The sequence below is a fragment of the Cyanistes caeruleus genome, chromosome 8, assembly GCF_971803275.1.
Source record: "Cyanistes caeruleus chromosome 8, bCyaCae1.hap1.1, whole genome shotgun sequence".
Taxonomy (NCBI): domain Eukaryota; kingdom Metazoa; phylum Chordata; class Aves; order Passeriformes; family Paridae; genus Cyanistes; species Cyanistes caeruleus.
In genome coordinates, this window is record NC_141708.1 from 33,989,480 (window position 1) to 34,010,677 (window position 21,198).

General features: G+C 41.6%; 1 protein-coding gene and 1 long non-coding RNA gene across 8 annotated transcripts in view; both read right to left on the minus strand.

Moving 5' to 3' along the window:
- CTNNA3 (catenin alpha 3) overlaps positions 1 to 21,198 on the minus strand; it is a 399,590-nt gene that overhangs the window by 85,084 nt on the left and 293,308 nt on the right. For all 7 annotated transcript variants that reach the window (XM_086900642.1, XM_086900643.1, XM_023930192.2 and 4 more), the window contains one exon: positions 13,325 to 13,525. In XM_086900642.1, the coding sequence (XP_086756768.1) occupies positions 13,325 to 13,525 (201 nt within the window). The remainder of the gene's footprint in view (positions 1 to 13,324; positions 13,526 to 21,198) is intronic.
- Positions 6,689 to 11,302, minus strand: LOC147651990 (uncharacterized). Its single transcript, XR_015290111.1, has 2 exons — positions 11,191 to 11,302; positions 6,689 to 10,214 (listed from the first exon to the last, which is right to left on the minus strand). It is a non-coding gene; the product is annotated as an uncharacterized LOC147651990 (long non-coding RNA).

Genomic DNA, 21,198 nt, shown 5'->3' on the forward strand with positions numbered 1-21,198 from the left:
CTTTATTTAATTAAACTCTGAGACCAAATAATAGTTTACATTTCTTGTGATTAAAAAATAAGCATTTGTAAATTTCTTCTGGAGAGGTATCTAAGAATTTCAGATAACAGGAACACTGCATATTCCAGTAAGCCAATTTTACTGCTAAGTATTGTAACTACTCTTAATGTCACTTCAATCCAGAATAGTATATTAAGAATTAAAAAATAAAACCCATCTAAGCTGAGGCAACTGTGCTGGCTAAGGGACACCATGTGAAATAAAAGAGATCTGCTGGCAGGAGCCTGAGTCACAGCACCCAATGTGCAATTCAGAATGGAACAGATTGTTTCAGTGACTGATGGAGATGGTTTCGTTAAAAATGCTCCAAAATACATTGAAATAATAATGGAATTACTGAAAAAAAGAATGCTGGGCACTCACTGCAAAAGGTTGAGCTGAGTAACACAAACAGGTTTGGAAACTCCAACTTGTAACAGTCACAAATTCACATAATGCAATCCTAATAGCAAGATCAAGCTGCTTCTGAAGCTGATTGCACTACTGTACAGACCTCTAACTCAAGCCTCTCTTTCTGTGATACAATGTTAAATTGGTAACTTTTTACCATGTAACTGTATCCTATGACTTTCCAAGAGATACATTTACATACGTAAACACTCATACACACATATATATATGAGAGAAGCACAAGATTTGATATACCCCTTATATCAGCATTCACATTCAATCACCTGATTTGGTAACAAGCTTAGAGGTTTCATACAGGAAAAGAGATTAACTATTTGTATAACCACAAATTAAGCTGAAACATCTCATACTCCTCTGGCAGTCTCAATCCCAGGCCAGTGTATGAGAGGCACAATCTCAGAATCCCCCATTGTACCCACGCCCCTCCTTGACAATGTGGAGCATAAAGATCTATAAATTATCCTCATGGAATTCAGCAGTTCATGCTAAAGTTGCTGCATAATGACAGTGTAATACACCATGAAGTAGCCCAGGCAGAGGCCTGATGCACGTAAAACATCTCCTAATAAAGCAAGCTGTAATCAGTATCTGCTCCTGGAAGGCAGGCTGTGCCAGCTGCAGCTGTGCAGAGGCATTTTGCAGTTTGCAAAGCTGGCAGACTGCTGGCAGCCCCACGAGCACACAGCTGAGCGTGGAGATATGTAAGTACACAGAGAATTACCTAGCTCTATACAAATGGACATCAGGAGTATTTCTGTTGCATATGTTTACAGACATTTACACATAAACTACGCTGAACATGACAGCAGTTCTGTGGTACTACATCTTCACAGCTAACAAGGGGAAGATTTTTAGGAGTTAACTGTCCTGAATATGAGAAAATATTGATAGCGAGTGAGACCTAATTACGGGCAGTGTGTGTAATTAATGAGTGACAATCCAGTAAATTGCTGCTTTTCATTTTGAAATGGCTCTAATTTATTCCTCCCCTAAACACACCCAATGTAGTGATTCAGCTTCCTACCTGGAACACACAGTCATTCTGCTCTGCACTGAGAGAGTTTAGATGTACACACCAGTCCCTGCTCTCCGTAAAGCACGGGCACAGGGGACTGACTGATTGATTGATTGATTCATTGATTGATTGTGACTCTGGAATTCCTGGACTCTCCCCTGCACAGGTGCCCTCCCCACAGCCTGGCAAAGGCTTGGAGCACTGCACCTGGGAATGAAAGCAGTGCCCTGCATCTGGCCATCACACTTGAAGGCTTCAGTGGGATTCCTCACAGGGATATTCAACAGGGTTCTCTGTGGGCATGCATTTGAGGGAGTAGATGAGTTTCCCTGTGTAAGGAACTCATTAGAGACAGGTCACAGCACCCAAAAGAGCAGAAAGATCATTTAAATCATTTACATAATCCTCCTTTTGAAGCCTTCTACCTAATACATTTTGTTGCCATGCTCAAGGACAGACTGACCATGAGATCCCAGAAGAGAATGGCATTTCCCCCTAAGACAGATGAGAGCAATTTCAGAATTTCTTTCTCATTCCTTAGCAGACGGAGTGGACCATGTGGGCCTGTCTTGTCTCATCAGTCCCATGCTACAAGCAGGGCACCCATGAGCTGTGAAAACAAGCAGCACTCCTCAGTTCAGCTCCCAGCCCAGAACATGCCCTCCCTTCCTTCAAGTGCAGTCCCTGGATTTCATTTAGAGCCATCTGCACTATGTGCCATGGCACACAGATACAAAGAAGCTATGACTAGCACATACCCAAAGTCTGTACCAAAAAAACCCCAAACACAGCCAGAGCTCAGGCAGCAAGAGCAAAGAGACAATTAACATATCAGGCAATTTCTACAGGCTGCTGACCAAATACTCCCAAATTGGGGTTTTCCAAATGGACTGAGCAGGACACAGAAAATACCATAAAAAGGAAATTAAGGTCCTTAGCAGGGGTGGGAGTGACTTCATTCTACATAAGAGAGACTATCTGAACATACAGTAGTTTTTTAGTAATTTAAGTGGGAAAGTGAAGTGCTGAGATTTTAATAAAAATAAAATTGCAACCGCCCCAAACCCCTCTCTGTGAACCTTGTTTGGCTTCATTGTAGAAGCTTTGTGCTATAAAGCACCCAAGCTAGAGAATGTTAAATTACAAAACCCTTCCAGCCACCTCTAAGGGAGAAGGTGGGAAGAAACCTTTATTTGCAGATTTGCAGTTACTTGTGTGTGGTCCCCAGCCAGCACTCAGGATTCCGTGCACTACAGGAACTTTAGCTCAGGACACAACACCAGTGTCGTTTCACAAGCTCAGAACAGGCAACTGAACCTTATTTTCCCAAATATAACTATGCTGATGATGAGTTGGTCTTCAAAACAGTAACAGCAGACAAAAATTTAAACATTTCATTTTGAAATGCAGCCAGCTATTTTGGTAGATTACTAGAAATATTGTCTTTTTAGAAATGTGGTTCCCAGTGGGTGTAGCATCAACCTAGAAAACCTGAAAGTAATTGAATTAACCATAAAGAATAAAACTGCACAAGATTCCAAGTTTTTCTTGGCCCAACGACAAAAAAAAATTGCATCCAACTGGGAAACATCAGAAAATTAATACAGCTTTTTAGGCAGAGTCAGATACCGTGTCTTTGACATATGTTAGCAAACAACAAAAACATACAAGACAAAATGTCCTTGGACAAAATGTATTTGGGAAAAGGGTCACTACATTTTAGTTCTATGGTTACTACAGTAACTTGGAATAACTGAAATAATTTAATCAAGAAGAATTATTTTTCATGGAAGACTGCTGACATTTAAAAAGCACAAGAAAAATACAGCTTGGTAGCCAAAATCCTCAAATACTTAATTACAATGAAATACCAATAAATGCTGTCAACTGCAGAAAAGATATTTTTCTGAATGATGCCAGAAAAAGACTGTCTCTAAATGTATTATTCAGGGCTAGCCTCAGAATGATTCAGAAAGCAGTGATTGTGACAGACTGACTGTGTGTGCTCCTGCCTTTGCTGCAGCCCCTGGGAGCAGCAGGACTCTGTTTGGTGGCATCACAAACACTGGCAGCAGCCCAAGGAGCAGGGACCCAAGGGCTGCACGACAGTCCCAGCCAGTGGCAATGGGTGCAGTGGATTTGGAATGGCTCTAACTGCTGAAGCCCACCAGGTCAGCTTTCATTATTAGAATAAGGTATACTGAAGTGGATTAAAATCAAGAGTCAGGAAGGGTTGCTGGTACATTCAGTATCAGTGTTCAACTGCAGCACACAATGGCTCAAGAGCAATAAACGTGCTAGCTGCAGAAGGTGAAATACCAGTGGGCAGCTTGTTTGGGTGACAAACTCCAGTGGCTCTAAGGGCTCAAAGCAGGAACCTGAAAGGGCTGCTGGCACTCAGCATGCCGACCATAACTGCATCCTGCATTACACCTTCTTCCCTACAAAGAAACCCTGTCTTACCCAACTGCCCCAGAGCATAAAAAAGAACCTTCTTCAGTATTTACCTGCAATCTTTCCATCAGCTGGTGCATAAATAAATCAGCAACATTTGGGGCTATCAGCACTAACGCTGTTATCAGCAGGGAGAGGCTCCTCAGCTGAAGACTGCCCTGCACAAGAACAGAAGGGCTGGAGGATCAGCTGTAACAGGAACTGACTGCTCTGCACGGCCACCTCGGCAAACTCCAACTGCACTGGACTGCTGACCGATGACAGAGGGACTGCCAATTACATTTCCTGCTACATCCAATTCTGTGCAGAGGCTATGGAAAGGCTGAAAAGGTTCCCAAGACTTTTTCTTCTTTACTTGGGTTTTAGAGCTTACAAAGACTGACTACAAGAAAGCTCCCTCCCAACCTGCAATGCAGCCATCGTAATTTTCCTCCAAGATACAGAACATCAGACTATTAAAGATTTAAGAAAGTCAGGTATCAGCTCACAAACAGTGGTTAGAAACTGAATAAACTACTCAATAAAACGAGCATTATTAGAAATGGAGTCAAACTAGTATGGCTTCTAGCACCATTATGATACAAACTCTAAGGGTGTTTTTAGGGACAGGTTCTTACTTGCCTTACTTACCTCACACAATAAAATATAAGGAAGACAAGCGAACAAATGAAATAAACACAAGAGGACTATGTTGTTATTTGAAAGAAATCTGGAGCACTGATGAAAATTTTACTATTTGCTCTCAGGAGAAGAAAGTAATTAGCATGGTTTGAAATGAGCATGCTGAAGAGTAAACAAACACCTAAAAACAGAGCACCTACAGGTTTTAAATGCTTCTTTGCCTACTTGGAAACACATCAGACTGAAGCACACTGATGGACTGTATCCATTTGCAATGTTTCTATGCTTGACCAGTATTTAATACATAACACCTCATACAAGAGGTTTGCATTAGCATTCTGGAGAAACTTGCAGATTTTGAACCAAGTCTATGCAAGCATTTGTATACTCCAAGTCCTTCTCAACAGTAACAGTATGTACCTCTAATAACAAGCAAGTCACTAAGCAGAGAAAGAACTCTTTTCTAAGAATCTTGAGATTACTACAGCAGAGTATGAATGCTCACATTAAAACATTTAATTACCCAGAAAACATGGCTCTTAGGTGAATGCTGCTGGTGTCTAACAGGAAAAACCAGATAAAAATCCTATATGCACAATTTGATAAGGACTCTGCATATCAGCTCCTTAGACAGAAGGCCAACACAACATCACATCAGTCACAGCTTTGTCCAGCTAAGTCTTGAAAACCTTCAAAGGCAGAAATACCACTGCATCTCTGTTGCAGTGCTGCACTGTACAGAACACATCCCCTGCTCTGCCCTCTCTCTCCCTGGTTTTCTCTGCTGCACCTTGTGGCCACTGCCCTCAGTTGTGCCACCTGTCTCTGCCACCAGAGTCCCTGCAAGTCTCTTGGGAAGCTGCAGGTTTCTATCCCTTGTCCCTGCACTGCCACCTCCCAACTCTCAGTCTCTCCCTGCTCTCACCAATCTCCTGCACTAAGACCCAGCCCATCCTCAGCATCCTCAGTTCTCCAGAAAGCTTTTCCCCAACAGTCTGAGTTTGGCAAGGCCTACTTGGCAAAGTGTACAGTGATTATCATCCTCTTTCCAAGGGTCACATCCTTCGATCTTTCCCATCTTATTTTGGCACTCCTCTTATGATCCATGTATCAACTTTGATGTTCGGCATACAATCATGAGATATTATTTTACCATGAATGCTTCCTCAGAGATCTGTTTCATGGTATTTCCTGAAATCTAGCCCCCGCCCCCCCCCACCCCTTCCCTAAAAAAATAATCATACCAAATCCAGCAGTGTGCAGATATCATCTAGAATTGCTCACCAAACACTTCTGACTTCAAATCAAGGAATCAGTTCCAGGCCTTCCTTAATTATTTTAAGCCTTCCTCAACATCAAAAATAAGGTTCCTGGGAAAACACTAATGCTCACAAGGTATAAGGAATGTTACTTGAAGCTTCAGGTCAGGAAAGAAACTGTAAAATTGAACCATAAGGGGAAAAAAAAACCCCAAAACCTCCAACTAAACAAGCTGTTGAAACATGTATGGGTTTTCCCCAAACATTCCTGTTGATTAGGAGGGTCATCATCAGTTTACTGCCTAACCTGGCTGCTATTCCATGAGCAAAGCATGGCTGCTACTTTATAGTACTTGGGAAGGGTAAGGAATTCCACAAAAATTTTTTGCACAATAGCCAAAATACAGACCTTCCCATCTGCTGACTGAAGCTGTCTACCTTTGAATTTTTAGTGCCTGACCACAATCTAAAAGGAGTGTGAGTGACAGTTCTACATTCCTGCATGAGACTCTGTGCCAAATGCTTCAACTCTGATGGATGCATTCCCTACACTTCATCCACTACCTACTAAATTATTCCAAATGACTGCAGCTGTTTAACAGCACTGGCTAAACTCAGGAGGTGGTCTGCTGTTCCCATGTGACACAAAACAAAGCCTGCAGCAAACAAAAGCAGCTTCGGAGATGACCTTGCCCAGCAGTGGGATTCTGGCAGAAAACAATACAGTCCCCAGAAAGCGAGGAGAAGCCCTACTTACAGAAATTTATTTGGCATATAATGCATTCAATGCCACTTCTCCAAATACTGCCATGAGTGGTGGTGACAGACTTACTGAGACAAGGTGAGCAAAATGAAGACAAGTTCATCATTTATGATTTCAGCAAGAATCAATTTTACTACATTAACAGATTTATAATCCAAACATACATACACAGGCATATATAAATCCTACTGAATTAGGCATATGCTCCCCACATCAGGAGCTACTGCATCATTTCCAGATCTAAAAGTTCATGGTTTCTAAGGAAGGAAGCAACAAGAGCTGAGGGCATACTGCCAGAAATGAATCACTAAAAAAATCTTAAACAGAGTGGAGTCAGATGCATGTAGTTGGAAATATTATTGGAGGGAGGCAGGGTGATCATATAATTTTATGATTATAAGGCATGTAAAATTATGAATTTTACTTTAAAACATAAAAATGTATTCTATGCAAAAATGAAAACTGTGAAAGATGCTTTTTATGAATTCCCATTTGGAAATTATCTCTATGAAGAACTTAAGAGTGAGCTACAGTTGAAGAGCAAAAAGATACTTCAATTTTTCAAGTCTTAGGAAATCCTTACCAAGACTGGATTCATATTCACAATTTAAACCAAAACAGTCCTCACAGACACTATGAAACAGAAAATGAACCCTTAAGCAGTGATAATTTATGAAATTAAGTTACCCAATTCACAATCCTGCTTAGGAGGCAGCAAATCATGCTCTGACATGTAAATGTTAGAAAAGCAAATGGTCAGAAGAGTGGTAAATCCCAAAGTATTTCAAAGCCTTTAGTCCACACTGGGAAAAACCAGCAGGTAGATCTGACCAGCTGGCTCCAGGACACATCCGATGAAGGCAAAACTGCTCATTAAGAATGTTCCTAAAACGTTCCTATTGCGAAAAGCTTGTAAAACAGACAAAAATTTCAGCTTCTGTAAGAAAGATGCCATCTCCAACATACTACACTGCTCTAAAAGACAACAGGATGAAAGGATTCTTTAGATGTGGAATGGCAAAGGAAGCAGATGATCAGCTGGTGCCTGAGACACAGCAAGTGAACCAAGGACAAGTGCAACAGACACAGCACGCTTGTAACTCCCCAAAAACACAGAAACAACAGCATCGGGGTTGTAGGTGCAAGAGTGCAAGGTGATCATCATGACAAGAGTCATGAGATAGAGCTGGAAAACACATTCCAAGTAACTGCAAAGGTTACAGAGCTGGAAATGAATGAAATGCCCTTAACATTACAGAGGTCAAGGCACTTAAGAGCTTAATGCAAGCAAGTCCCAGCTGAAATGAAGGTATGGTTTTGATAGGGGCATAGAGAGAACCTTGGCAAGTTTGAGAGTTTATTGCAGCTAAATACAGTGAAAGGGACAGCAGGAGTTCCCTGATCACCTATGGGGATGGCTGTCATTAATGAAGGGACTCTAGTGAACCAGACTGGTTTAGAGGTCCTTGAGATCTAAAAGAGAGCTATATTAAAAGGCACATACTCAAGTCATACAGACACTGCAAAGTCACAAATCACCTCTTAATGTAGCTCAAAGTGAGAGAAGATTTATCACAAAACATCCCCATACAACGACTACAGAAGGGCAATTCTACTTAAAAACCCAAACAAACCAAAACCCCAGCCCACAAAACACTGGAGAGAGGGAAACAAAAAGCCATTACTGCCCATTAGTATAATGTCATCCTCACTTTCCCTGTGGGGCCTGTGGAATTGCAGAAGCCAAGACAACACTGGTGTTCAGTGGCGCCCTGACTTTAAGGAAGGCTTCCCCAAGTGTTCTCTGCTCCAAAATCAGACTGCAGGTAAACCACGCTTCACCAACTTAGCAAATTCATTACCATGGAACAAGATTTAGAATTCATCCAACATCCTCACTTTTGCAGTTTTTCCACCATTGTTGCTCAAATCAAGAGACCCTTCCCCCACCTCCCTCCCTCTCCCCATGTAACTCAAATGGAGCAGGACCACAGGTGCCAAATCCATGGCAGGTAACAGAAAGGTATTTACAATCCTAACCCAGGAAAACGACCTAACAACCAAAAACAAATCAAAACTCAATTGAACAGCACAAAAACACAGTTACTACCTTCAGAAACACGGATTTATTTTGTAACAGCGCTGCATCTTAAACGCTGCTCTCACTAAGGTTCCCCTTGAGAACGAGGAAAGCTCTTGGAGGCTCGGTGTGTCCAAGGAATGCTCTGAGCAGGGCCATCAGCTTTGGGCACTCTGAAGAGTCACTGAGCAAGGCCTGGGGGAGCAGAGCACTCAAGAGCAGTTTCCTCTCAACACTTTAAATGATCACTAAGTGCAGCAGCATTTTAAAGAAGCAGATGTGACGTTAGAAGCACCTTAATGCCCACACAGTGCCCATAATCAACATGGGCATTACGCTGTTATTAACAGTGAAGCAAAGATATTTTTTGAGCTACAGGAAAGGAGGAAAAGATTGGCAAAAAAAAATTACAATGTTCAGGGTCATTTTTTGATTACCTGGAACTCCAAAAACGTTGCTATTTCCCCCTATTTTTCAGAACATTCTTAAATCAGAAGCAAAATCAAGTTTTTAAAGCCATCATTTTTAACAGAATTTCACAGAAAGGTCAGAACAGAGCCCTACAAAAAAAAAGCCTCACTGCAGACACCACCAAATGGAGGTTACTGACTCTGTAATAGAGCAACAGCCACAAGAACGAAGGGTTATTGCTTAAGTCAGTCTTACAATCATCATGTAACTCATAAAAAAAGCATATTTTGGGCTAAGTCATGTAAATACCCTCAGTGGTTTTCTTGGCCCTTTTTTTTTTTTGTTCTTTTAGCTCTTAAAATAATTCTGCCAAATAGTTTCTTGTAAGCTGTTCCTTGTCTGGGTTGTGCACCAATTTCACAAGGTCACCGATTCCATAAGCTTGTGTGCTCAGGCCTCTCACCTTCAAATGTTTTAGGGATTTTCATTTTTATATACTTTGAAGTGACAGGAATCAATCTTTCTTCAGCAGTCTTTGGGCTTCATAAGCAAGGGCAAAAATCACTGAATACTAAACAGACTTGAACAGCAAGTATTCTCTTTAGATCTCATCCTGACACACATGAACAGCTGGTGAAAAATTGTTTCTCATTAAAAACTTGCCTTTCTAAATCAAGAAAAACTTAGGACTGTTTTGTGTGCCCCACAGAATGAGTAAGGTTCATTCACCTCGTTTTAGCCACTGCCAAATGAACAATTTAGAATAAATGTGGTCATATTTTTATGGTATCTTTTGTTCTACAACAGGAGGTAAGGACCTTCAACAGCCCATTCATTCCATCTGAGGATCCAACCTGAAGCTACTTCTTAGGAAAAGCCAGTGAAGTCTCTGGAGGTGCTCCTCTCCCCCCATGCTGGCTCAGGTGGCTTTGCCAAAAGATGACAAAGTAAGTACAAAGTGTCAGAGCGGGCAGGAGAAAACAGATGAGCCCCTCTCACATTTCCTCTCTGAAGGGTGTCCTTTGGGTAAAAGAGAGTGGCATTCCTGAAGAAGAACAATCCCTACTGCAGAACACTCGAGGCAGGGGACAAAGGAAACTGACAGTCATTTCACATAAGCTGCTGTGACAAACCTGTAAACTGGAATTGAAAAAGTCAAGTGAAGCAGCCAGAAAATACAAGCCATTAGCCTGTGCACATAAGCTTGCAAGAAACGGGAAAGCTGAATAAAAAGCCTGAGATGGAAGGAGGCTTGTATCACAAAACACCACTGTCTTTTTATGGTTAAGATAAATTACCTTTTCCCAGAGAAAAGCAATGCAGTAGATTTAATCCACCCTGGAGAATCAATTAATAAATTACTGTCCAGGAAAGCTCTGTTTCAGGTGTTCAATAGGGCTGTACAAGTGCCCACACTGAAAGGTCTATGAAGGGAAAGGGGAGACTGGAAGGTGACCAAAATAGCAATCTTGGGACCAGGAAATAAATACATGCATTAATGTAAATATATAAATTCATTCATACTGGCACATAATAAGATGATAAAATATGCTGCCAAGAAAGTAACTGAAGCCTTTGAAGGTTTTAAAGAGAATCACTGAACACAAACCCAAGCACTCCAGGATGTCTAAAAGCCTGATGGCTTTGGCCCACTGCAGATTTCAGACAGTTAAAATAATTCTCATCTTTTGTCTCCAACCTTTTCCTTGATTTTTTTACAAGATCTGTAGACATCTAAGTAACTAAAGAACTTATATATGTATTTACACATATATGTATATCATTATACTTCGGCATTAAAGCAGGACTGCAGAACAAATTTACAACACAGACTTTTTACTCTATCAGCAGATATATGCCATAATATAAATTGTTGGCTTAAATTTAACTCTGGCACACTCTGGCAGGCAATAAAAAAACAGAGGACACTGGTATTTAAAAATACAGAACAAGATCACCCTTCCAGTTGTGAAGAAATACCTTAGGATTTTATAAACAGAGTTCCAAAAGGTTTTGTTTTGCTTTGCTAGAGCAGTACACGAACCCTACCAACAGCTCATATGTACATCAGACTACACCTGAGCTCAGAAATGACGCCCCAGTTTTTAATACTCACTTGGTGGCAGTATTAAGGTACCACTGTTGAATAGCTCACTTCGTCTTAAATATGTCTGATGTCCTCCAGCTGAAGAGACAAGTTCACTGATCTTTTGCTCTTTCCTCATAGACTACAATGCAAAGAATTAAACATCTTTCTTTTCTTACAAATTACCTCATCATATATTCTACAATTTAACCTTTATCTTTGTTTTAACAAACCATAAATACATCTGCTCCTCTTTAAGCACATTTTCTCCCTTCTGTTACCTCCAATTTGCATCCTTCCTATTTCTTCCCCCATTCACTCTTCCATTTTTGTTTTTCGTTCTCTGCTATTTCCACAAATGCTCCTTGTCTGTATTTTTTTCACTAATTCTAGACTCTGCCTACAATAATTTCTCATCAGTAACACTTTGCCTCTTCCTAAAGGATGAGGCAAAGGGATGAGGCAAAGGGATAAAGGATGTCCTTCACTGCCTGAGGTTATCTGTGAAAGTTAACTGAGGACGTTATGGAAGCATAAACACAGAGTTCTCTCCTGGTGAAGTGTCCCCTTGCAATCAGCTGGACCTGAAAGACCCAGCTGGGATAGAATGGTTTAGGTTACACCTGTGGGCTGCAACCTACCTGCATTTTACCTGTGAGCTGAAAAAGTTCAATAAAACAAAAGCAAGCAGCACTCCCACAGCTCTGTATCTGTTCACTGCAGGTCATATAAATACAGCTGAAAGTGACAAGTACACGTGTCTTTTTTCACTCCTATTGAACAACATAAAACCAGCAAATTCTTTGAAGTACTGTGAAGTCATTTGAGATGTGACCATGCTTGATGTTCTCTGAAACAAGCAAACATGCCAACCACAACCAGTTTTATATCTCCCTGTCTTCTGCAGACAGGCAGGTTTAGGTATATTATATATATTACTGCCAAAGCAAGGCAACAGAACAGAAATCAGTGTCAACTCCTAATGTCTTTAAACACTATCAGTTTCAAGAACAACGGGCTCAGCTTTTACATGAGAATCAAAACTATGCTTTTCGATGCTGTTTCCCTCTCGGTATTTGTCACAGGATCTCCAAATATCATCAAGAAAGGAGTGCAGTGGCAAAAATTTTTTCAATTTTCTCATCAAAATACCAGAAAACAAGATAAAACCAGGCAAGCCTACTGAAAACTCTTCCCACTGTTTCTGTCTCTTTTGCCACTTGACTGCAATGTCAGTTTACTCTTGTTCACATGAAGACAATTCTGCCCTGGACATATTTGAACTTACTAAGAAAGAGCTCAAACAAAATTCCCATCTTTTTTTGTGGTAAAATAAAGCAAATGTCAGTTAAATGTAAGGTACTAGACATTTGTTTAGACTGACTGAGCTAGGAATTAGACTTCTGAGTTCAGGAAGCCAAATTCTATATTCTAGAGACTTGCCAGATCTCTTAGGAACAGTTTAACTGCCCAACTATTAGACTTGCAACCATTTAAAATATGGAAGCACTGGGAACTAAACAGATTTTTTTTTTTTAATTTTTTTTTAAATTAAATATACATTATGAAAAGCCAGAGATTAATTGATGGAAAACACAGGAACCATTTACAGAATAGTGCAGTTACACCCCCTGTGGCCAGTAAAGGCATTTTCCACTATAGGATGCCTGCTTTTTTAATATCATGGAAATGGAAAGGAGACTACTAAACATTTTAGAGTGTTTCAATTTTGTTTTGCAAAACTGAAGACTTTCTGGGACATCTGATTACTCCTTAACACTGTTTTAAGTGGAAGTAGACACAAACCTGATTCTGAGTTTGCCTTTCATCTGCTTGAGCAGGCATGGTCAGGCCAGCGCAGGGAAGTGGGAAGCTGCCACCTCATTATTTACAAGTCTCCAAATAATGTTCCACGCATTAATGACCCCAGTAACACTCTTCTGTAACTCAAGAAACCTCACAGAGACCATGTAATTCAAATAAAATTTTACAAATTTTCCATTTTCGCTCCGCATGGTCTCGTCCTAACTCGAGAGCTCACTACGAGGAGAGCGGAACCCTCGGAGGGAACGAGCGGTGCCGCAGCCGTGCCCAGAGGATTCCCTTGGGAGGTGGCAGCTGAAGGGAAGGTGACACGCTCTGGAGCTCCAGCCCCCAGCCTTACCAGCCCTGCTGAGATGCTGCACATGTACCATGACTCCCTCGGTGTAGGCCCCTGGCTCGTAGCTGTCCATCTCGCCGGCCACAATGTGAGCGACCCTGGCGGCACGGCCACGGATGGCGCCCGCTGCGCGCTCCAGGCCCTCGGCATCCTGCTCCCGCAGCGCCACGATGCAGCGGTTCACGTCCTCCAGGATGTGGCTCTCTGCAAGCACAAGGGCACAGCTTTAACACCTCCTCGGGCACCCACACACTGCTTACACAGCTGGGCTGCACAGCTTACAGCCCCAAACCTGCGCTTCAGGCTCTCCAAGCAATTTACTGCTGCCTAGAATTCAGAGGCACTGCAATGCTCTCCTCCCAGCAAGAGCAACAATAAAATATTGGGGCAGAAACTGTTAAAAAATACAAAAACCACAAAACCTTACTTCCAAACTAAGTATTTGCAAAATAAATAAAAATTAATTAAAGCTGCTACTTCATTGTTGAAAGCTTCTTAGGCCACTGTGACAACATCTTCCATAATGAGATGTGTCTCCAATGACAAACAACTGCCCAACAATTAAATTAACTTCTTTTAAATCGATGCCTTAGGATGCTCGTGCTAAATCAAACTCTAAAGTAAACTATCACCCCTCTGTCTTTCCTAGATACACATTTTTCAACTGGCAATAGTGAAGCTGTGTTTGTGCTTACCAAACCAACCTTTGATAATCAAGTATGTAGAAATGGGGAAACAGCAGCAGGAAGGACAAAGGAGAAAATACTGGTACTAAAGACTAAGACCTAAACCAAAGCATAAGATGCACAAGTAAGGATTCAAATCAAGCTAGAAGACAGCAGTGTCAAGAACTACAGAGAGTACAGCTACACAGTATGTTCATATTTCCATCTATACAACCAATATTGAAGGACATACTCTTTTTTTTCAGGCAAGGTAATGCAAATATGAAATTAAACTTATGGTACGAAGGTAGTATCATAAAATACACTTTTAAATGATAATATGTTTCCTGCTTTAAAGTTTAAACACGTCCTAAAAACTTCCCTACTAGAGCTAGTATTGCATTTCCTTTCCTACACAGATTTGCAATCTGCTTTGTCTCTCAAGAGAGCGTACTACAAGAAGATCAGAAGTGCACTTTGTGAAGGCAATAGATCTGCTCTGTCTTCAGAAGTACCACTGAAACTTCCCTTGCACTAAGCCAGGAATTAATTCAGAACTTATAGTTTTCCTGTTAATTCACATGACTGCCATTCTGTACATGAGTACTAAATTATGTTTTATGTTATCCAATAAATTAGACAATCACAGTAACTTGGACAGATAAAACACACCATTAGGTAATCCTGAACTACTACCTGGGTCTGGCACGACTATCTTGGGATTCTGCCTACGCAAAAACCTATGAGCTCTGGTTCAGCTTCTGAAATGGCTCCAACACTGAATGCCTCAGGAAACATAAAATATCCTTATCCTTTTCAGCTCCACCACCTCCCCGGTGTGCAGAGGAAGAGGAGTTGAGCAATGCTGCCCATGTCAGCACTGAGTGCACAGCAGTAGTTGCACCCAAGGAGAGCCAGCTCCACACAAACAGGGCACTCAGAGCCCTGCCAGCTGCCTCAGCTCCTCTAGTGTCAAACAACATGGCCAGCTGGAAACAAGGGGCCAAAGGAGCAGGCACACAAAGGTGTTCCAGGCTCTAACCTGTGCTCTACAGGTCATACCCAGCTTTCCTTTGCCAGCCAGCTCTTCCTGTGGGCTCCCACAGGAGGAGGTTTGCAAACAAACTGCTTTGTTAACATGCACAACGATGGAGAGAGAGGTCTGACATGCACAGAACACAGGAGAAAAGACTAAACAACCCCACTTCTGCTGCCACAGTTACATCCAAAATGAAGCAGTACGGGCCACAATTGCATTAGCTTTAATACTGTCCATGTGACAGACTGGACAGTACAACCACCATTTCAAGGGCCTTGCTGTGAAGGATACACTACTTTTTATGGTCCAGCAAAGACAGCAATTAAAGAGCTTAACCCTGTGTAAACAGAAAGGCAGGGCTCTTCCAGGTCCTACCAAGCAAAACCTCATAATGGAAAAACACAGTTACCTGGTTATTTCGTATGATATGACTCTCAGGAGCATTAAAAAAACAAAATAAAATGTGGCCTCAGGGACATACTGTATGAATGGAACACGTGGTGGAAAGCTCCCAGTTCCCCACCTTTCTAAGGGATGTTTACAAACAACGCTTTTCTAGAACAGCAAACCTGAGAGTGGATGCTCAACAGAAATGCAATTAGACCTGGGTGTTGTAAGCCTGAGATTCCCATCAGCAGCTTCCTTCCGAACTGACAAGACTACTTTTAAACCATTTTAGAGCTGGATATAAACTAGACTGTGAAGTCTGCTCTCAGGAACAGATATCTCAGGTATCTGTTCCAAAGATGACAGAGGGGCATACCGATTTTATTAATTTTGTACTGTCCATCCACCTTGTAGGAGAAAAGTAGCACAAGAGCTTTTCTTGCTTCATCCACCCACCCCCAGATAATGGGAAGGTGCCCAAAACCATGTGTGCAACACACACTCCCAAGCCCTTGGCAGCACAGCACCACGTGCACCCTGCACACTCAGAAATCACAAGGGAGCCTGTCCCCAGCACAGCCACAGCCAGCCTCTCACAGTGTTCTGAAGCTCTTTCCAGAGGAGCTACTCCACAATCAGTAAAACTTGGCTTAATTTCGTTTTCCCAAGGCAAAAGTAAGCTTATACATATGCCTCAGGAGATCTAATAGAAAAGAAACAGCACTGATGTCCAGCTGAGATTGCCTCTGCCTCCATCTTTCTTACAGATACTTCTCCTCCTATACCAAATGCATTAGGTCAACTTCTGATTTCCAGCCAAGTATCTTACTTTCCAAAGCAGAAAAGGAAGATTAGGATGATGGACCATCTCTTTGTCACAAGTCAATGTCTAGCAGAAGAGTTAATTGCAGCAGCAGATTGATAGATGTTTAAGGAAATTGTCATATTGCCATGGTTGCCATGCCAGTTATCACAAACAGTGCACTGTACCTTCTGATTGCCCTCTGGGATTTTGGTGTTAGTCAAAAATGGCCAAAAATCATATCTCAGCTGAGCTAACCAATGGCTAATAAAGCTGTCTGACAAGGCCATGACCCAGACTGTCTCTGAGACAAAATCAATAGCTCTTCCTCTGCACGTCATCTAAGAAAAAGACAGGTGACGCCCTTCCACTCCACTTGGCACTGATAAGGCCTCAGTTGAAGCACTTTAATTAAACTTTCTCTGCTCAGCTTAACAAAAAAATAAAATTGTGAACTAAATGGAGACATTATGAAAAAAGAAAAGACAAATAATTACTAGAAATTAAAAAAATTTAGTACCTGAAGAAGCATTATAAAAATCAATTTGGTCCCCTGAAGACAAGACAGAAAATAAAACATTCATTTCTGCAAGCCCTAAATCATAAAATTAGGAATGTAAGTAGTGACAGTCTGGTCAAAAAATGATTTCTATCTTTTCCCATCTGTTGGGATGATAAAACGGGAAGCACAGCAACTTTGTACAAGCAGTCTACTTCCCTTCAGATGACTCCTATTCCCTGGCCATGGTACCTTGGAGCGCTCATCAGAAAAGGACCCCATGTTTTCCAACAATGCCACTATCAAGTATGGCAAAAGACATGCTCCCAACAGACTTGTGATGCTTTGATGAACTCCAGAAAGATATCTGACACCAAGAAAATGGTAAGAACATCCATACTTAGATTTAGCAAGTTTAGTGCCAAAGCCAAGAGAACCAAACAACTAAAGTGGAAAGAAAGTGTAAGTACCGGTATGTAACTCCCCATTATTACCTTTCTTGTATTCAGAGAGGAAAAAAAACAACCCAACAAAACCCAAGTTAATCTAATTCCCACCTTTTTGCTACATACTTAAGTTCAGACAATGCTCAAGGCTAAATCTCCATCAGCAATCTTATGAAACAGATTTTCTTGGCACTTGCAGCTCTTTTAATAAAATATCAATATTCTACAAGCAAGACAGTGTCTTAGTCACTACTCAGAAACAAAATCACTGGTAATCACTTAATGTCCAAAGCTCCTGGCAATTTCAAGAGAAAAATCTTTAAATTAATAGAAAAGTGTAGAAAAATAATTACTTTGAACAAGGAAAATACATATCCTTTCTTCTCTAATTGTATTAATGTTCTTCATCTGCCAAATCTAAGAAACTTAAATGATAATTCCTAATATAGTTTGTTGCTAATCCATCTGACAACATTGCCATTCTGTCTCAGAAAGGTGGTACTATAACAGGCAGGGTTCCTAATTATCTGGTATTTAGCCAAATGCATTCACGCTTCCAAAATGCTCCAGCAGTTTTAGACACACAAAGCCGTAGAAGCGTACAAGTGTCTGCTGTACGGCTTAAAAGGCAAGGAGCACCCAGAAAGCCACAGGTTAAAGCTTCACCTCAGTTCCTGTAAAAATTATGGAGCAAGACCTTGAGGAAAACATTTCCAGGCACCAGAAGGGCAAGAAGATTATTAGGAATAAGCAGTACTGACTTACTACTGGGGGCAAATCAAGCATGGCCAAGCTGCTTGCTTTCAGCGACGAAGGACTGCCCCTGCCTGGGGATGGGGCTGTGCCCTGGTCATCCCTGACCCCAAGGACACTTGTGCCAGAGTCCCCAGGCTCCCCACAGGAAAATGATGGGCAGAACAGGAGTCAGGCCTGCAGGCTCACTGAGGAGCAGGACAAAGCTGCATGAGGACAGCTGTTCCTCAGGAAGGCCTGGAGGAGGCCAACACCGTTCAAAGGCCACACAGAAGCCACCCTGTGCAGCTCTGCAGGTGACATCGACCGGGCAGCCTGGCTGGTCTGTACCCCAGAGGACAGGGCTGACACCCAGTGCAACCCTGACAACCTGGACCAATGCAACAACAGGCTCAGCAGGAAATCAAAGGAAACTTGGGACTTGATATAAGGGAAGAAAATAGTTTCTCCATTAGGAGCATGAGGAAATATTCCTTCAAATTGCCCGTGAAGACCAGAAATTAACTGATGCAGACAAGTGGGTGCAAATGCTGCTGTTTCTAGGTGCTACAGAAAATTAATTTAATTTATTATTCCCTTTGTGGCAGACTTTTTCAGCACTGTTTAACTATAACCTCCCTCTGAAAGGGGAATTGTGACTCCAAGAAGGATCAAGCATACACATGAGAAGCACCCTAAACTAACATGTATGCCTCATGTTAATGGGACAGATTTTCCTGAAGGAACATGCCTACAAAATTTGCCAGAGTGGTCCAGGAAACAGCAGGCTAACTTGGAAAAAAGGAAAAATCTCAGAGTATCCAGTACCACAGGACATAAGACAGAAATATGGTGTCTATCTCTAACAGTGAGCTGGAGGCTGCAAGCCAAAAGCTAGAAGACAACAGAAGAAAAAGAATGGAGCTGACTGTGAGGAATGAAAAGAGGGAATAGCATAAAGGTACCCCCCTAGGCAATGTTCTTCAGGATCTACCATTATCTAAGCAGGTCCCTACAGATTATTTTTCAGGGTAAACAGACACACTACTTCATGCTTTTAGAAACTTCAACCTGTAGTCTGAAAAACTGGCTTCAGTTCTGTTCCCAGAAAATACTAACTGAAGCGTGTATTTCTTCCAAATTTTACCTTAGGGTGAACAAAGCATTGACTGAGTTGGCAGCTTCTCCTTAAGGTTCATTTTCATTCGCGTATGCATGAATGAATCTTGAATGTCAGTATCTAAACTCATGAAAGCTAAAAAACACCCACAAAAAACTCACAGAAAAAACCCATCAACAAAAACAACCTAATCCACACAGTAAAACCAAACTCACCCAAAATTCTCTGCCACATCACCGCCAAAATAGAAAGTATAAAAATAAGTCTTAAATAAGTATCTGCTAATTACAGAGTTGGCAGCCCAAAATTATCAGTTTAACTGGCTGATAAAGGTTTCAGATTACAGAAAAATTTCTCTCCCTGCATGAGTGAGAATGTTACAGTAATATTAATCCTTTCCAGAGCTTAATCTCTTTCCCTCATTCCTTTTAACATGATTACAATAAGATTTGGTTGGTTTGAGATGCTAACTGCTTCAATCCTTGCCCTCCATTTCCTGGGCACAAAATTCAGCCAGGTTTGTGGACTGTCAGCTTCCCTGTTCAGCATCCAGATGTATTCCAGAACCTTGGTGAAATGAAGGAAGCACCAGCTCACACTCTCAGCACGTTTCAGTGTCTCTCCTCTCCTAAAGCTTTACACAGGCCAAGCTCAGAGAGCCCTGAAAACAGGGAAAGCACACAGGCCAATTTGGATCTAGGGAAGGATCTGGAGAGAGCACAGGCAGACAAGAAGCGGACCTGGAAGCACAACACTGGGATAGGACAAAGATAAAGGGAAGGCAGAAAAAGCAGGAATGTCCACACAACAGCTGGGCAGGGGACACTTGTCCATCTGCAGACTTGAGCTGTCCCCTGGGCTGTGAGCCCAAGGAAACCCTTCCCTCCAGACACTCAAGGAGCTCAGCCCAAACCCAGCCCTCCTCAACACACCCTTCTTGTGTGGGCCAAAGGAATCACTGCTTTTAGGACAATCCACCTCACCCTCCACACACACATGGAAAGGTCTGCAAGGACCCAGGTGCCCATTTCTCTTCTCTGCCTACAATCACCTAAGAACACTTAGCTCTATTTTTATTCTAAACTCACAGGAGATGGTTCATACTTACCCTCAACTGTGTACAAAGGCAACATAGAATTTTTAATGTATTAGTAGTCTCTAAAACACTGGTGATTCTGTAGGACCAGAAAGGAAAAACAAGGAATTGGGAATGGCAGCAAGACAGGAAAGAGGAGACAATGGAGAGTAAATAAAACAGAGCATCCTTGTTTAATCCTTAGAAATCACTGTAACCACAAACTCCTTTTCAACTGCTACTAAATTCCAGAATGAACATGCAAATTTTACTCAGACTAGGCATGCTTCAGCTATGAACCTAGATAATTTTATGTTGATAACCCATGTAATCATGTTATTAATAATTATCTTCTAGAAGAGCATTCTCCTCACCTAAGTAGCTATAACCAAAACCACAGAATTTCTTCCAAGAGGGTAATTTACCTTCTTAACAAATTCATCAACTTCAAATTCATGAAGTATAATGGAATAAACTTTTTTGACCTTAATTTGACCACATTAACCCCTGATAACAATGGCCAGAATGCCATCTGGCCAACATGAGGCAGCAAACCTTTTTCTAGGAAACCTTTTTCTGTCTCAACTACAGCAGGGAGACTGATACTTCCATGTGTAGTTATTTACATTACAATTCTCATGCTAGGGGCTGGGACTAGATGAGTTTCAAGGCCGCTTCAAGCCCAGACCACTCTATGATCTCCAAAATCTGCTCACAAATGTGGGGACTGATAAATAGTCCTATAGCAAGTCCTACTTCAACTAACCTGCTTTATTCACCCAGCTTTGCTAAATTGCTCCGAAGAGTAGCTAATACTGTATTAGGTGTAAATATTTTATTTGAAGTGCTTCCAGACAGATCCAAGCAGCCATGAGGTAATCTGCATACATCCTTCTCCTCTGACAATGCTTTTTAGGTATTTAAATTTTAGTGAATTCTAGAAGAACATTGCCACATAACCCTAATTCTGCATTAACAGGTTAACTGGCCCTGGTTTTTCACCTCTTCAGTGGGAGGCTGGCAAATGAGCCATAACAGTCAAAATGAAGCTGCTGAGGACTGGGGTGGGACAGATGGGGAATCCCTGCAAGTACCATGGGATTCACCATTCA